Source organism: Bufo gargarizans, chromosome 5 (genome assembly GCF_014858855.1).
Source record: "Bufo gargarizans isolate SCDJY-AF-19 chromosome 5, ASM1485885v1, whole genome shotgun sequence".
Classification (NCBI taxonomy): Eukaryota; Metazoa; Chordata; class Amphibia; order Anura; family Bufonidae; genus Bufo; species Bufo gargarizans.
The window spans coordinates 450,760,752-450,777,146 of NC_058084.1; the positions used below are offsets into that span (position 1 = coordinate 450,760,752).

At 41.8% G+C, this 16,395-nt stretch overlaps 1 protein-coding gene across 1 annotated transcript in view; it reads left to right on the forward strand.

Annotated features, from left to right (window-relative positions):
* CUBN (cubilin) overlaps positions 1–16,395 on the forward strand; it is a 231,021-nt gene that overhangs the window by 197,010 nt on the left and 17,616 nt on the right. The window contains 6 exon segments of the mRNA XM_044294650.1: positions 1,016–1,165; positions 3,655–3,837; positions 4,369–4,498; positions 5,696–5,913; positions 12,292–12,497; positions 14,257–14,419. Coding sequence (XP_044150585.1) covers positions 1,016–1,165; positions 3,655–3,837; positions 4,369–4,498; positions 5,696–5,913; positions 12,292–12,497; positions 14,257–14,419 — 1,050 coding nt within the window.

Here is a 16,395-nt window from a genome sequence, read left to right on the forward strand (position 1 = left end):
GTAAAAGTATTAAAACATTACAAAAACCACATAAATTTGGTATCGCTATAATTGTGCTGGCCTGCAGAATAAAGCTGACTTGTCACGTTTAGGGCTCATGCACATGAACGTTGTTTGGTTCCGCATCCGAGCCGCATTTTCTGTATCTTGGATGCGGACCCATTCACTTTATTGGGGCCACAAAAGATGCGGACAGCACTCCATGTTCTGTTCGCACCCATTGCTCCGTTCCGCGGGGCTGCGAAAAAAATAGAACATGTCCTGATAGGAATTTCTATTATAGATGACCCGTTCCGTAAATTGCGCAACGAACATGGGCGTTATCCGTGTTTTTCATATCCGCAATTTGCGGACCACAAAACACGTGTGCATGAGCCCTTACAGTGAACACTGTAAAAAAAAAAAAAAAAAAACAATTGCAGAATGACATTTTATTCCCATTCCATCCCACAAATAATCTTTTAAAAGTTTCTCAATTATAGAACACATATGTACAAGTCATCCCGCATAAAATAAACCCTGATATCGCTATGTCGAAAGAAAAATAAAAAAAATTATGGTACTTGGAAAGCGGTGGTAACAAAAAAAAAATTGGCTGCAGCAGGAGGGGGATAAAAGCGATTAGAAATTTTATAGCAATATCCAGATATGGCTCCTAACCTTGACTTGTGTGTGTCCTTCAAGTAGACTTTGGAACGTGTTTGGTAGGAGGATCATAGAGACCACAGATGTAATGAAAAGGAGAAGCACAAAAATGAGCCTAATAAATAACTAAATACTAGAGCAAAAAGACGATCCCTGTTCCTGAGTGGGGAAACTGACGACCATCAGTATTTAATTTCAGCTTTTTGGGTTGCATATTGTTTCATCGGCGGAGGTCCAACCAATTTACGCCCCCTGATCACAGCAGTCGGCCCCCTCTGTGGTTGCGTTCCCTCCCCTCGTTAGTTCACCCGATTCCCGTTGGCACAGAGACATCCACTTGTCATGTCACATGAATGATTTTGTCTTGCAGGATGTGGCTCAAACTTCACAAAACCGAGCGGCCGAATCGTTTCTTCAAATTATCCAAACAAATACGAGAACAACCTGAATTGCAATTATACCATCCAGGCGGATGACGGCATGTTCATAGTCCTCACCTTCCTCACCTTTGAACTTGAGTGTGAGTATCGGCATATCATGACCATGGAGATTTATCAAAACCGGTGTAAAGTAGAACTGGCTTAGTTGCCCATAGCAACCAATCAGATTCCTCCTTTCATTTTTCAGAGTTCCTATAGAATATGAAAGGTGGAATCTGATTGGTTGATATGGGCAGAAAAGCCAGTTCTCCTTTACACCGGTTTTGATAAATCTTCCCCTTCAGTTTGCACCTCTAGATGGAGATGTTTAAAAGCTGTATTATTGGTTCTCCTCCACAGGGACATGGAACAGTTCTGATTATAACATGAGAGTCAAGAAATTGCCATTTAAGCCATTCCCTAATACAGGCTGAAAAGACAGTTTAAACACATTTACCGTAATAACCCATTTATGGCAGTTATAAAACTTTCAAATTTTTGCTCAAGCAACTTTTGACATAATTATTTTTTTCTGTTTTGTGAATTTTTAAAACCATGATAAGAGGATGGCGTGTAGCAGGAGGGGGCATGGCCTTTTAGGCGCCTCTTAAAGGGGTTCTTCAGGAATTAATAAAATGAAAATACTTAAATATTACTTTATTATAAATATATTCCCAAATACCTTTCATTAGTTATAATGGCTTGTTTTGTATGGGGAGCGACCATTAGGAGAAATAAAATGGCCACCGTCCTATTAGTACACACAAAATTTGTCCTAATCACACAGGAGGACAAGTTACTTCACAACACTGAGCTAAAGAGCTGCCTCATCCTCCTCTCTGCTCTGCTTGTCAGGGGTTATGATCCTAAATACAAATGATAAGATCTTCAACTAAATCTCTGTAGGAATGGAGTCCATGGGGAGGAGGAGGAGGATGGGGATGTAGTAATAAGCAGCAGCTCTTGCATGCAGTCTCCATTACAACAGCCTGTCCTGTCCGTCGTCTCTGTACTTCATGTCTCCTCTTGAACCCCATTCCTATAGAGATTCAGCTGAAGATCGTATCATCTGTATTCAGGATCATATTCCATGACAAGCAGAGCAGAGAGGAGGATGAGGCAGCTCTTTAGCTCAGTGTTGTGAAGTAACTTGTCTTCCTGTGTGATTAGGTCAGGTTCTGTGTGTACTAAAAGGGTGGCGGCCATTTTATTTCTCCTATAACCATGCACATCAACCTTCAGGTAAACTGAAGCAATAAAATAACAATTCTGTCATGAATAAAGACTATAACAAATCAGTACAGTCATTTAACCCTTCCACAAAGAAAAATCGAATCCAGCTTCGGGAAGCTGGATTCGATTTTTCTTTGTGGAAGGCTACATGGTCATTGTCCGGGACCTTTTTTCGTGCTTCCAAGAGAAAGCTCACAGGTGAGAGCTGCAGTTGATGACTTTGCATAGTCATTTAACCCTTTAACAGCCATCCACTGGGTCACTACAGATTTACTGCAGAAATCTGAGGTGCCCCTTATATTTAAGCCATAGATTTGCAGTTTGTGATGCCCCTGACCTGACTGCTGATTAGCCCCACTGGAAACAATGGTACGTGGATTTGATGCAGGTTTTACAAGGATTTCAGTAAAGAGTATATGCATATTTGGACATATACTTATAGCATCAATACAGTGGCAAACTGTACCCAGAGTACGGTACTTTGCTTACGTGGTGCAAGTGTCCACATAGTGCTAAACCCTGACCACGTAGCGCTACATAGTGTTAAATAGTCCCAGAGAGCTGCGTAATTAGAGCAAAGGTCATTTACTTTAATTGTCCTCCTAGATATTTGTGATGACAACTAGTGTTGATCACAAATATTCGAATTTCGAATTTTTATAGCAAATATAGGTACTTTGAAAATGCGCGAATATTTTGAATATAGTTATATATATATTCGTAATTTCGAATATTCGAATTTTTTTTTACTCAATTTTTTATTTTTTTTATCAGTACACATGATCCCTCCCTGCTTCTAGCTTGTGGGCCAATAAGAAGGCTACAATATACTTGACTTTAGGAGTAGTAGTGTTTGCGAATTTTGCTCTATAGTAGTTTTTTTTTTTGAATATTCCATATAGTGCTATATATTCTTGTTTTAGAATATTACGAATATTCGAAAAAACTAAGCTATAGCAATATAGCGAATATTCAAAAAAAAATCGAATATAGAGCAATTTAGCTAATATAGTGCTATAATCTTCTTTGTCTAATAGTTGTAAATTGAGAAATTTGCAATAAAAAATTCGAATTACGAAAATTCGCATATTACACAATCATTAACTTTCCGATTTTTCGAGTAAAAAATAAAATCGTGAATTTGCGAATATTCGACGAATATTCTACAAAATATTCGCAAAATATCACAAATTCGAATTTGACCCCCCGCTCATCACTAATGACAACTGACAAGACTCTACAGCAGTGCTGTTTTCCATCATCAGGTCTCAGGGGGGCCCATAATCAGAAGAGAGGTTCTCCAGGCCAGACAACATCTCTGTATTATGGAGTTAATTGTACCATCTTTTCTTTACAGACAATGCATGTAAGGACAGAGTGAAAATATTCAGCGGAGCCTCAACTTCAGGAAGCCCCCTGGCGACCTTCTGTGGTGACACCATACCTGCACCCATCAGCAGTAGAGGAACTATGTCAATTAATTTCTATACAGACTCTACCGTAGCCATGCATGGATTTATGGCGACCTACAGGCTATACTGTAAGTAACTCCAGTCAATGTATGGCCAACCATCATCCCTGGAGCTTTTACCCAAAATAAAAACTGAATTAAAGAAGCCCTCTAGGTTGCCCCTAGGCTAAAATGCCTCATTATATGTGCGGCCCATCTTTTTCTCCCTGGTGTACTTTATAATCATTCTACCCTTACTATAATGGAAATCCTCTCTCCATGCACTGATGTTATGGTGAGCCTGTGATAGACTTGTGTTCATACACTGCAGCCAATGAGAGGAGAAAGAGCTAGAGGGGGGAGGGAAAGATGAGCATCCTGAACCAATGACGAGGCAGGGGGCGTATCTCAGACTACCTCATACAAACTGTAGACACTGTAGACACTGTAGTCACAGATCTAAGCTCTGCAACCAAGGAGCACACACCGAGTAAAATAAACTGCAGGCAGTCATCCTCTATAGGTACAGTACTACTAACCTGTACGAATCATTCATTTTTGAGGTCATAATATACTTGTTGTATGTTGTGGATACAATGAATAATCTGTACTGAATTTCAGCTTGTGGAGGAACATTTAACAGAACTTCTGGCACCATAAGGAGCCCAACTCATTCATTCACCAACTACCACAACAACATGAACTGCACCTATCTCCTCACTGCAGAAGAGAACAGGATCATAGAACTTAAGTAAGATTGAGCATTTAATTTGTAATTCTTTTTGACAATTACAAAATCTCCTTGAATAGTTTTTACCTTTACCCCCACCAATTCCTCTGCCTCCGCTTTAAAGGGTTATTCCACCTTTTGGATACTTTTTGGGTCCCCCAGTTCTGGACCTGTGGAGGTACGTAGGCATACTTACTGGTTCTGGCTCCTTCAGTCCAGCTCTGTCTTTCCTGCACTCCAGTCTCCTCATGTAAACTTCCGGTGGGGATAGGGTCATGTGCACCAATGCAGTGGTGATGTTTCTCCCAAGCTGCATGTGACCACAGTGACCCAGGGCCATTCTGGAAGTTTACATACAGGGGACAACAGTGGTGGACTGAAGGAGCTGGAACCAAGTGGCGGAGAGCAGGTAAGTATGCTTCTCTCCACAAGTCTCCACAAGTGGTGGGAGTCAAAAAGTCTAAAAAGAAAGTTCAAATAAACCTTTAAAGATAAACACATTTTATTATTTTTTCACAAGGGTGAGTCAAAAATGAATGTGAAATTTATTTTAATCAACTCTCAGAAAAGACAAATACATTTATTTTTTTTTTACATAATCACCTCAGTCAATGGTGTGCTGGTTTGAATGTGTTACGGCAATTCATTTGTGACTGCGTTGTGAGGAACAATGGCCACCCGACTTGTGATTTGCATGAAAGAAGAGCAGCGTGCAGTGATTTTGGTTTTTTTTTGGTCTGAGGCTGTGCCAATACTTTGTGCAGAGTATGAAGAAATGGTTTTGTCGCGAATAAGTATGTATGAATGGATAGAGAATTTCAAGGAACGTCACACGAGTGTCAGCCATGAAGAAGAAGCCAAACGCCCGTCCACGTCCACGACGGATGACAACATTGAGCGTACACAAACTGATTCTGTTGGATAGACGAGTGACAGTGTATTATGTCGAGGACGAAGATTCACGTCCGATGAAGAGGTGAAGACAGCGATGCATTTGTGGCTCACAGCTCAGCCTAAAACATTTTTTATGAAGGGATACAAACGATTGCTGACAGATGGAAAAAGTACCGTATATTGAAAAGCAAGGACATTATGTCGAGAAATGTTGAAATAATTCTGGACTCACCCTTGTATATTGGGGGCTTCAGATTGTTAGAAAACTCCTTTAACCATATATATTCTTATATTACAGATGTAAAATAATATGTTTGTTTACAGATTCAATGAGTTTGATGTAGAGGGGTCGGGTTCCTGTACATTTGACCACGTTTCGGTCTACGATGGATCAGACATCTATGCCAAACGTTTTGGGAAGTTCTGTGGGAAAGTTCTGCCTCCGGTTATAAGAAGCTCGAGCAATCGTCTGTTCCTGGTCTTTTATACTGACAGTAATGTTGGTGCTGGTGGCTGGAGAGCCTCCTATAGACAGACATTAGGTATGTTAATTATCGCATAAGAGATAGAGAAATGTGTGGTTTGAAGGCGGCGAGGCCTTCTTGTCTGTTTTGTACTCCCAGCTCGTTGCCAATATGGCCTTAATCACAAGACAATGCCGCTTCCTCTATTAAACCCAGTGATGAAGCCACAGGTCACAAGGTCCTATAGCTGCCCACGTTAGATGAGACATCAGGATGACCCTCAGATTCATTTGTGACTGCTTGAATGACACATTGCATGAAATGACTTACAAAGTATCTATAGAAGGTAGAAAAAAACATTAATAAACAAAACAGTAATAAAATAATCAGACCGTACTCATGGCTTACCCTGACTACGAATACGTATGTTATAAATCAAAGGGGTTTTAAGGGTTTTAGAAAAACATGACTTCTTCCTTACAGTGCCAAACCTAGCCATGGGCTTTGTCTGGTATTGTTGCTCAGCTCCATTGAAGGGAATGAGGATGAGCTGCAGTACCACCTACAACCTGTAGACAAGTGTGGCACACTTTCTGGAAGAATGCACCCATATTATTCTAATTTTGTACAACTGCTTAAATAAAGGCAACCCCTGTGCATTTGCTCAATAAGATTATATGGTTCTCTGCAGCACAAGACCCCAGTTTATGAGCCAGACTCCCGTTCTGGAGGACTTCAGGCATCCATATATTACACAAACAACCAGTCATTTCCCCCCTGCCATGTCAGATGTTTCTGTCACCCCCATAGACATTAAATAGAGTCTCACTGTTCCCAAATACCACCATTTACCAAAACTGTCTGATTCTAGAGTTACTAGCTTACCATTGCACCCAGTGGCAAATCTGTTTCGATTTTCAGTTTCTGTTAGTTACGTCCTCTATGGAGCCTGGTAATGTAGGACATAGGGAAGGGTGTATGGTTAGTGTCACATGATCTGCTGATGTCAGGACGCATCTCACTGCCCAGGTATGATGGAACAGCAGTCACATGACAAACCAGGAATTAGGATTCAAGCATGGGAGATAATAAAAAAAACTGCAAATGAGGTAAATTTGAAAAAAAATAAAAAAAAATATCCAAAGAGGAATGGGAGGTAGAGTAATTGATAAAAAAAATACCGGTAAATGTTAGAGTGAAAAATAGTATATGGCAAAACCCCTTTAAATATATTGGTGGGGGTCCCTGCGACTAGACATTTATCACCCTATTCTGTGGTTATGAGATACGGTAAATGCCCATTATGGAAAAACAACCCTTTAAGATGTATATATATATTCCCTTGTGAGACCCTTATTCCAGGAAACCTGCCAGAATCAAGAACACTGCTTTCAAAGAACTTCAGTGTGCCTATACAGCAGAGTGATCTGGAAAGCCACAGCTTTACAGACCCTGCTGCAGGTGAGGGACTACAGCTCAGACACCATCCCCTAGAACACTGCCAGGCCAGTCTACCTCCACGCCTGTAACACATCCTGAACACCTATATCCACAAGTGCCACTTAATTGTCACCTAACCAGCAACCATGCCTCCTCACCTGGTTAGCGAAACTTCACTATGTACCTACCACTGCTGGATGAACTACAAGTTATATTTTGCACTCTTCAAGTAAAGAGAGACTGTTATATGTTTACTTCTGTCCTGATTCTTCAAACCACCTTTCCACTGCACCTATCCCGAGGGATCAATGGCCTAAGGGAGTACAATGTGACACACAACACCTCATCAGGGCCACTACCACTCCTATCCTCTGCACCAGCACCTCAGGGGCTCGCTGCAGTTGTGCCCCCACACTCACTGTCTACCTGGCTTGCCCCTGTGATCATATGCCTGATGCCCCTCTCATTTATATTTGACTAGATCATACCAGTTTGGTATTATGGACCCTTTAGTATGGTTTTGTCTTTTGATTCTTGACATTGTAATTTCATTGAGAATGTATTAAAAGCTACGTTTTATTCGGCCAGGGTTCTGTGATAGATCTGGAAATGACGCAGGTTGTAGCTTTTTCTTGTACCAAGGGACAGAAGTATCGAACACACCAAGATGGTTCCTACTGGTTCCTACACTCCAGTTTTCGACAACAATTTTACCAAAATTTTCATACGAAAATCTGTTTTTACGAGGTCTCTGCAAAGGTGGAGAATTACTACTGTCCATGCCAAGCCCTGTATGAGCCTCATAGTCTGCATTATTACCATCTTTATTCAATTCTGCACAGCAGTGCTTGTGATGGACGCAGCACAATGTCTCTCAGTAACTTATTTTCTTCCCTTGTGACATTAAGGCGTCTTACAGTATTGGTGGTGACTAAAAGTCATGCCGTTGGCATCGTAATAAACACTGGAGAGATAGGAATATTATACACCCTGTGATAAAGCTCATATGACTTGTCCTGGTTACACTTCCAGAAGACACATTAGTGTCAGTAAAACTATATTTTTCTTTTCTCTTCAGAGGTAGTAAGTGCAGACATTTACTCATTTTCATATTTATGTAAGTTGGCCATTTGGAGCACTGTGCTCTCTGTATTCCCCCTTCTACTCTGAGTGACAGGGCTATTCATCTCATCTAGCCCTCGCTGCAGTGCCATGGCTCAGTGAGTCGGTGCTTGCGCAGTGAATCAGATGCGGCTTCCTGAGCTTGGGAAGTAGCAGAAGGATCCACTGCACAAACGTTGAGTCTTTTCAGTGACTTGGTGCCTGCATCGTGGATCAGATGAGCTCTGCTTTCCGAGCTCCTCAGATCCACTGCACAAGGTCCGAGTCACTGAGTTTGGCGATGCCGCGAGAACAGAGGGCTGGACGAGATCCAGAGGGAAAGGGGAAGTACAGAAAGCACAGAAGGCATTGCTTTATTGGTGTTCCCAGAGCTATGGCCATCCCCCTGGTGCTCCAAATACCCAATTTACATAAATATAAAAATTAATGTATGTGGAAATAAATATATTGCTTTGTTCATCATAGCACTATGCCTGGTTAAATAGGGTTGATCATGCTGACATTGCTTCTCTGCTCTTTACTCCCAGCACTGCAGTCAGCACCCTATTACTGGCCCATGTTGTCTGTGAAGGTGCCTGCGGAGGAGAGGTGAATGTCTGTGTCTGGTCTGGTGGTCTTTATCAAAGGCATTATCCGACAAATTTAAAACTGTTTTTACTCACATAATTGGAGGACTTTCTTCCATTTCTGTGGGTGGGCAGCAGCTCATCAAATACCTGCATCTCCCAGGATGGATTGCATTAGCTGTTGTTAACTACTTCCTCCCCACCATAGAAAATAGTCCCTCACATATACAAAATAGTCCCTCACCCCACTCCAGAGATACATATGGTATGTAAAGCTGATCATGGGCCAGTACAAAGGAGGGTCTGGTGTTAGGTTTTTATAATGGGTTGAGGGTCTGATGTGCACTTTTTTTAGGGGCTTTAGTCAGTTTTTTAAATTTATTTTGGTGTTCTGATCTGGGATCTGTATTATTTGGGGGGGGGGGGGGGGGGATGGGGGATATATTTAATTCAGGAGTCCGGGGGTCTATATTTATTTAGGGTTCCTAAGGTCTATATTTGTTTAGGGGGTCTGCTCTGTGGCCTGTATTTGTTTAGGGCAGGGAGCAGCAACCTTCGGCACTCCAGCTGCTGTCAAACTACAACTCCCAGCATGCAAACATGCTCAGCTGTTCTTCTAACTCCCACAGAAGTGAATGAAGCATTCTGGGAGTTGGAGTGCTGGAGGTTGCTGATCCCTGGTCTAGGGGGTCTGCTCCGTGGCCTGTATTTGTTTAGGGGGTCTGCTCTGTGGCCTGTATTTGTTTAGGGGGTCTGCTCTGTGGCCTGTATTTGTTTAAGGGGTCTGCTCTGTGGCCTGTATTTGTTTAGGGGGTCTGCTCTGTGGCCTGTATTTGTTTAGGGGGTCTGCTCCGTGGCCTGTATTTGTTTAGGGGGTCAGGGACACCACTTTGTGAGACATTTTTCTGAATCTCCATTCTGAACGTTACCAAGTATAAGGCCCCATGCAAACGACCGTTGCAGGTCCGTGCCCGTATTGCAGCGCATTTTGCAGCAATATACGGACACCGGTCGTGTGCGCATGTGATGCACTAAAAAGGGCAGTGCACACCCTTTTTAGTGTGAAGTGCAGTGAATAACTAGGACTAGTCCCCAATTATTATGAGAATTACTATGGAAATATGAAATTATGTATTTGGGTCCCATATGCTGGAATGTTATATTATTATCTCAATGGACACAATTTGTGAGATATAATTAATATTTACCCGCACGTATCATGGACGCGGACCCATTCAGTTGAATGGATCCGCATCCGGAAGATATGATGCGGTGCTGAATGGAGGCACGGATTGGAAGCCCACGGAAGATATGGTGCGGTGCGGAATGGAGGTATGGATTGGAAGCCCACGGAAGATATGATGCGGTGCGGAATGGAGGCATGGATTGGAAGCCCACGGAAGATATGGTGCGGTGCGGAATGGAGGCACGGATTGGAAGCCCACGGAAGATATGATGCGGTGCGGAATGGAGGCATGGATTGGAAGCCCACGGAAGATATGGTGCGGAATGGAGGCATGGATTGGAAGCCCACGGAAGATATGGTGCGGTGCGTAATGGAGGCACGGATTGGAAGCCCGCGGAAGATATGATGCGGTGCGGAATGGAGGCATGGAAGCCCACGGAAGATATGGTGCGGTGCGGAATGGAGGCACGGATTGGAAGCCCACGGAAGATATGGTGCGGTGCGGAATGGAGGCACGGATTGGAAGCCCATGGAAGCACTGCAGAGTGCTTCCATGGGTTTTCTGTTAGTGCCTCTGCTCATCAAAAAAGTAGTGCATGCTCTACTCTTTTTGCGGTGCGGATTGCGGACCCCCATTAAGTGAATGGGTCCACGTCCGCAGACGGCAGACATGCGGTCGATGCCCATGCATTTCGGTCCGCAGCACAGGCGAGGTCAGCACGTGGTTGTATGCATGAGGCCATAAGACTGAAAACTTCTTGCTCCAAAAGAAAACTGATAGGGGTTCCAGTGGCCGAACTCTCACTTAAATAACTTTTATGATACAAATCTGATTGAATAGTAATTTTAGGGGGAATCCCTTTAAAGAAAACCTGTCATCAACTTTATGCTGACCTCACTGAGGGCTGCATAAAATAGTGACAGAAATGCAGATTTCAGCGCTATGTCACTCATAAGCTAAAAGTAAGTGGTTGCCGAGAACCAGCATCATAATCATTGCAGCCCAGGCCTTGAGAAGAGTCAAATCTACCTGAGAAGAGTCCTGGTTATTCATAATCTCCTGCTCTCTCACCATCTGCTGATGATTGGCAGTTCTCTCCTAGAGAGAAAGGGAGAAAACTCGATAGAAGGTGGGCAGGGAGAGCAGAAATTCATGAATAACCAGGACTCTTCTCAGGTGGCCTTGACTCTTTTCCAGGCCCAGTCTGCAATGATCGTGATGTTGGTTCTCGGCAACCACTTACTTTTAACTTTTAAATAACAGACCGCTGAAATCAACTCAACTGTCTATACTTTATGGTGCCGTTTTATTATGGGCAGCATAACGTTGATGACAGGTTCCCTTTGATAGGCATGCGCTCGGTATAGCAGCAGCTGGGACATTATCTGTTTCCTATTTCCTTTGCTCTGTGAGAGGGACGGTCTTGTCCTGTATTTTAGTAGCTTACATGATTTTGTTGCCCTGCAGCGCCCCCTGCTGGAGCCGTGTAATAATGCCTTCCCAGACCCTTTTACTTTGTAAGAGTACAATGAAGGTCATTTACTAACATTTTTACAATTGTTTTTGGCATAAAAATAGTTGCTAGACCCCTTTATATGCCTGTGCCACAATATTTGGGGGTGACCTGGGGTCTGGGTTTTGGCTCTGGCAAATGTATTATCTTTTACGCCCGAAAACAGGTGTAAAAGAGGAGTAAAAACTACTTTAGTCAGGGGTTGTAGTAGCTTTTTCTTCAGGCGCGCAAACTGCCAGAGGATTTGCATAATTTAAAACGAGGCATATGCAGGGGGGCGAGCATAGACCCACAAATAAAGCCGCTCTTTGTAAATGAGCCCCAGTGAGTTTTGTTTTACATAGATTTAGATACGTATTCAGCCGTGAAATTCACATGAAATCCGCATCCCGTGCATGTCAATGGAGTTTCGGGACCCCTGTACACATGCACAGGAAGACGTCCATGTGGATTTCCAGTAGTGCCCTGCCCAAAAAAAATTGTAGAAAAATATTAAATATTTCACTAGAATCAGTTTATTACTGTTTTGGGAATGTTTGGATCCATCTGACATAACCACAAGCCTTCATAAACCTCTATTCTTCTTTCTTTATCATGGCTATTTTTATTTTTTTATTTTTCACTTTAGGACCTGAACAAGGATGTGGCGGGTACCTGACTAATGCCACGGGGCGATTTGGCTCTCCAGACTCAAATGGTGATGGGAAATATGACAAAAGCCTGGATTGTGTTTGGAACATTGTTGCCCCCATAAACCAGCTAATAAACCTGACATTCAGCTCCTTCTTTTTGGAGGCGCAGTCCCAAGGATCCTGCAGATATGATTTTGTCAAAGTAAGAAGAGAAAATATTGTACCTGCAATGTTAATCATGACCATAGATCCTAAGGGAGCTCCACTCACATATCTCCAAGGAACAAACCTGAAAATATGCAGTGTAAGGCCCCATGCACACGACAGTATTTCTGTTCCGCATGCGACCCACATTTTTTAGGGATTGGATGTAGACCTATTCATTTCGATGGGGCCGCAAAAAAAAAAAAAAAAAAAAGGACAGCACACCGCGTGCTATCCGTATCCATATGCCCGTATTGCCTGTGCCGCAGCAAGATAGAACTTGTCCGTTTTGTGGACAAGCATAGGACAGAAAATGGAGACATGCACTTACTATTACTCAACGTGTCATTGTGTCTTACATTGCAACTACAGTCACATCATATGCTTATAATTGACATTACAAACCATAGCAATTGTACTTCGCCTTAAAGGGAATGTGTCATCAGAAGATCTTGTTTTTATGTTGAACATATTTTGAAAGAATTTCTGATTATATTTTTAATTTTCCATGTCAATATGTATAGTTCAACAAAAAACATAAAATCCTGCAGTTTTCACACTATTCCCTATGCCAAATAATAGGCGCCACTTGTTGCTCTGTAAAGATCACTTTTACTGCAGTTATCTGCGTATCTGTTATTCTAACCCTGCCTGTAATGATAACACCTATGTGTATAGATAACATAGGATCCTCTATTCACAACATGGAATTGTCAAAGCTTATCTATTCTTCCCTTGTTACAATGAGCTAAGAGCATGCCTATAAAACTCTCCCATAGAAGTCAATAGGGTCTCCTCCAGACCATTGTGTCTTTGGCCCATGGGTCTACCGTAAAGCAATTTTCTTAATGCTTTCTAAATGTTGTTAAGAATGGCTCAGGCAAGATGGCCGCCCCCATAATCATGTTCAGTAAATAGAAAAAATAAATCTGCAATCAGAAAATAAAAACAGATTAGAAAAAAGGATATCTGATTTTAACTGGCAGATAAAAATTTGGTGACACATTTCCTTTAACTGTCTAGTTATGTGAATCACACCTTTACTTTCACTTTGTTCCAATACCCCTCATCTCAAAATTACTAAGAAGTCATAAACACTTATGTATGCCACATTCTTATCAGTAAGATAAGAATTGAACTATAATGAGTGTTTAGTAGGTCAGAGATCAGAGATGAGGAGCCATCAGCTGAGCTGCCTTATAGGAAACAGTAAAAATACAGAGCCTGCTACTGGAGAATCTCAAGGCTGTATAGAGAAAATAGCTCAACATGTTTAAGAAAGACCAACTGAAAAAATGATTTTTATCTCTATAGCAGTACAATGCAATATATTTTTTTAAAAATGCCTCTAAAGGTGTCCATAACCTTTCATCGAAACTAGATACATCGGACATGGTTTGGGCACCAATTTATAGAGCAGGAGGAGCTAAGTAGATTGATATATGGCCTTGTTAGAAAAGACTGAGTCTAACTGGTCATTGATCTGAATCCCTGCATTTTCTTGCATAATGAGTACTAATAAGTGAATGGCAGCTGTCAATTACTGAGTAGGACCGCCCACTGGACTCCTAGGCTCAGAATAAATCCATAAAATATAGGTTAAGCTGAATAATTTCCCATAAAGCTATACATCAATCTGCTCAGCTCCTCCTGCTCTATAACCTGCTGCCTGCAGGCTGGACACCACATAACTGCATAGAGAAGGCATACCTACAACAGGTCATTTCAGTCCTTCCATGTGACTTACTGTGTTTCAGATATTTGATGGCAGCAGCGCTAATAGCAGTTTACAAGGCACATTCTGCGGCTCTGACACTCCAACGCACTTTGTCTCTTCAAGCAATTCTCTCACAGTGTGGTTCTTCAGTGACTTCACCGTGGAGCGGGAAGGCTTTAATGCCACGTATATCATGAACGACTGTGAGTATGGTGTCCATAAGTGAGGTATCTCCTCTCAAAGAAAGACGTCTGACGTGAGCTGAGTGGGCACTATGGTCAGTGGTGTACATAATAAAAGAGAGGGGGCTGCATGGCAAAATGGCTCTCCATGATGACGTCCACCTGGTACAAAAAACATGTCTGAGCCTCCTGCCCTCTCCATCCATGATGCTTAGGCCAATTCTCCACCCCTCTGGAGATGGGAGTTCTGCAGAAGGTTCTTGCCACCCAGTGGCAAAGGGGATAAAACCAAATAAAGCTGGGCCCCCTTTATCTAGGGGCCTCACAGTGGTCTGCTTGTATCAAATGATCAAATGTACATCCTCGACTACAGTAGTCATCGAAAGATATTCATCACCTTTTGTGATGTCCTCATTCAAGTGAATAGAGATTACCTGCAGTACCAGACATAGCCTGTGGACAACAGTGGTGCTCTTTCTGGGAGTCAGATCCTTTTATCATCTTGTACAACCCCTCTAAAATACCTCTCGTGACCACATGTGGCCAGTTAATACAAAGTGTCCAGCTGGTAACTTCATTTGCTGTAGAGATTGCCTTTCTTTTAGGGGTGTTAATTCATAATAAGTAGGGGCTACTCATATAAATGACCACCCAACAGCATATTTTGTCTTATTCTGTATTAAAAAGGACCTTAAAGATCACCTGTTTAGCAGAATCAAGCCTATTAAGCCAGATATACTGCCTGGTAAGGTTGATCTTGCTGATTAAAATGATACCTGTTTTGTAAAAAAAAACGATATCAATAAAAAATTGGTATGTACCCCAAAATGGTAGTTGTTGAGGAAGGGTTGAGACGCATGCATATATATACATACATGCATGCAAACACGTGCATGCATGTATGATATATATGCATGCATTAATGGTCACTTTATAGGGTGATGTGCGCAGATGTGCCAAGCATCTGCGCACATCTGCCCTTAGTGGCCCACAGGGGCTCATGGTGGCCCCTGTGGGAAATATGTGCCTCCTTTAGACTGTGCCCCTTATAATATATATAGGGCTGTGGCCCCTTATGTACATGTGTGTATATATATATATATATATATATATATATATATATGTGTTTAGGATATATATGTCCCCTTATGATATGTATCCTCCTGATATATATATATATATGCTATGTATCTCCCCCCTACCCATACCTGAAACCAGGTGCATCGGTGGCGACATATCCACCCCCCTGCAGGAACTGGCTGAACGCCGTACCTATGGGGGGAATTTAAGTATACATATATATGTATATAGATACTTGGGGCGCATCTATATACATATATATACTCATTATAAACCTGGGGCATACATGGGCAGTTATAGGCCCATATATATATATATATATACCTGGGGGAGAGCCATGGCAGATACACATATATAGATGTTTGGGGCACATCTACCTGCATGTACATATACACAATATAAAAGGGCCAATATACATGCATATATGAAAGGGCATATATACATATATATTTAAATCCAACACTTCCCTCAACAGTAGCAATAAAAACGTCACCTCCTCCTGCAAAAAACAAGCCCTCACATAAGACTATAGCCAGAAAAATGAAAATAATATGGCTCTAAGAAAATGGCAACACAAAAACATGATTTTTGTTCTAAAAATGTTTTTATTGTGCAAAATGTTAAAATAAAAAAAATATATACATATTTTGGCATCGTTGCATTCGTAATGACCGGATCTATAAAAATATCACATGATCTACCCCATCAAGTGAACGGTGTAGAAAAAAAAAAATAGAAAAACTACACCAAACAGCTTTTTTATGACTTCACCTCTCAAAAATGAGATAAAAATTAACCAGAAAGCCAAATGTACCCCAAAGAGGTGCCAATAAAAACTACAGCTTGTCTTGCACAAAATAAGCCCTCACGCAGCTCATTCAACAAAAAAGTTAAAAAAGTATTGCTCTTAAAAATCA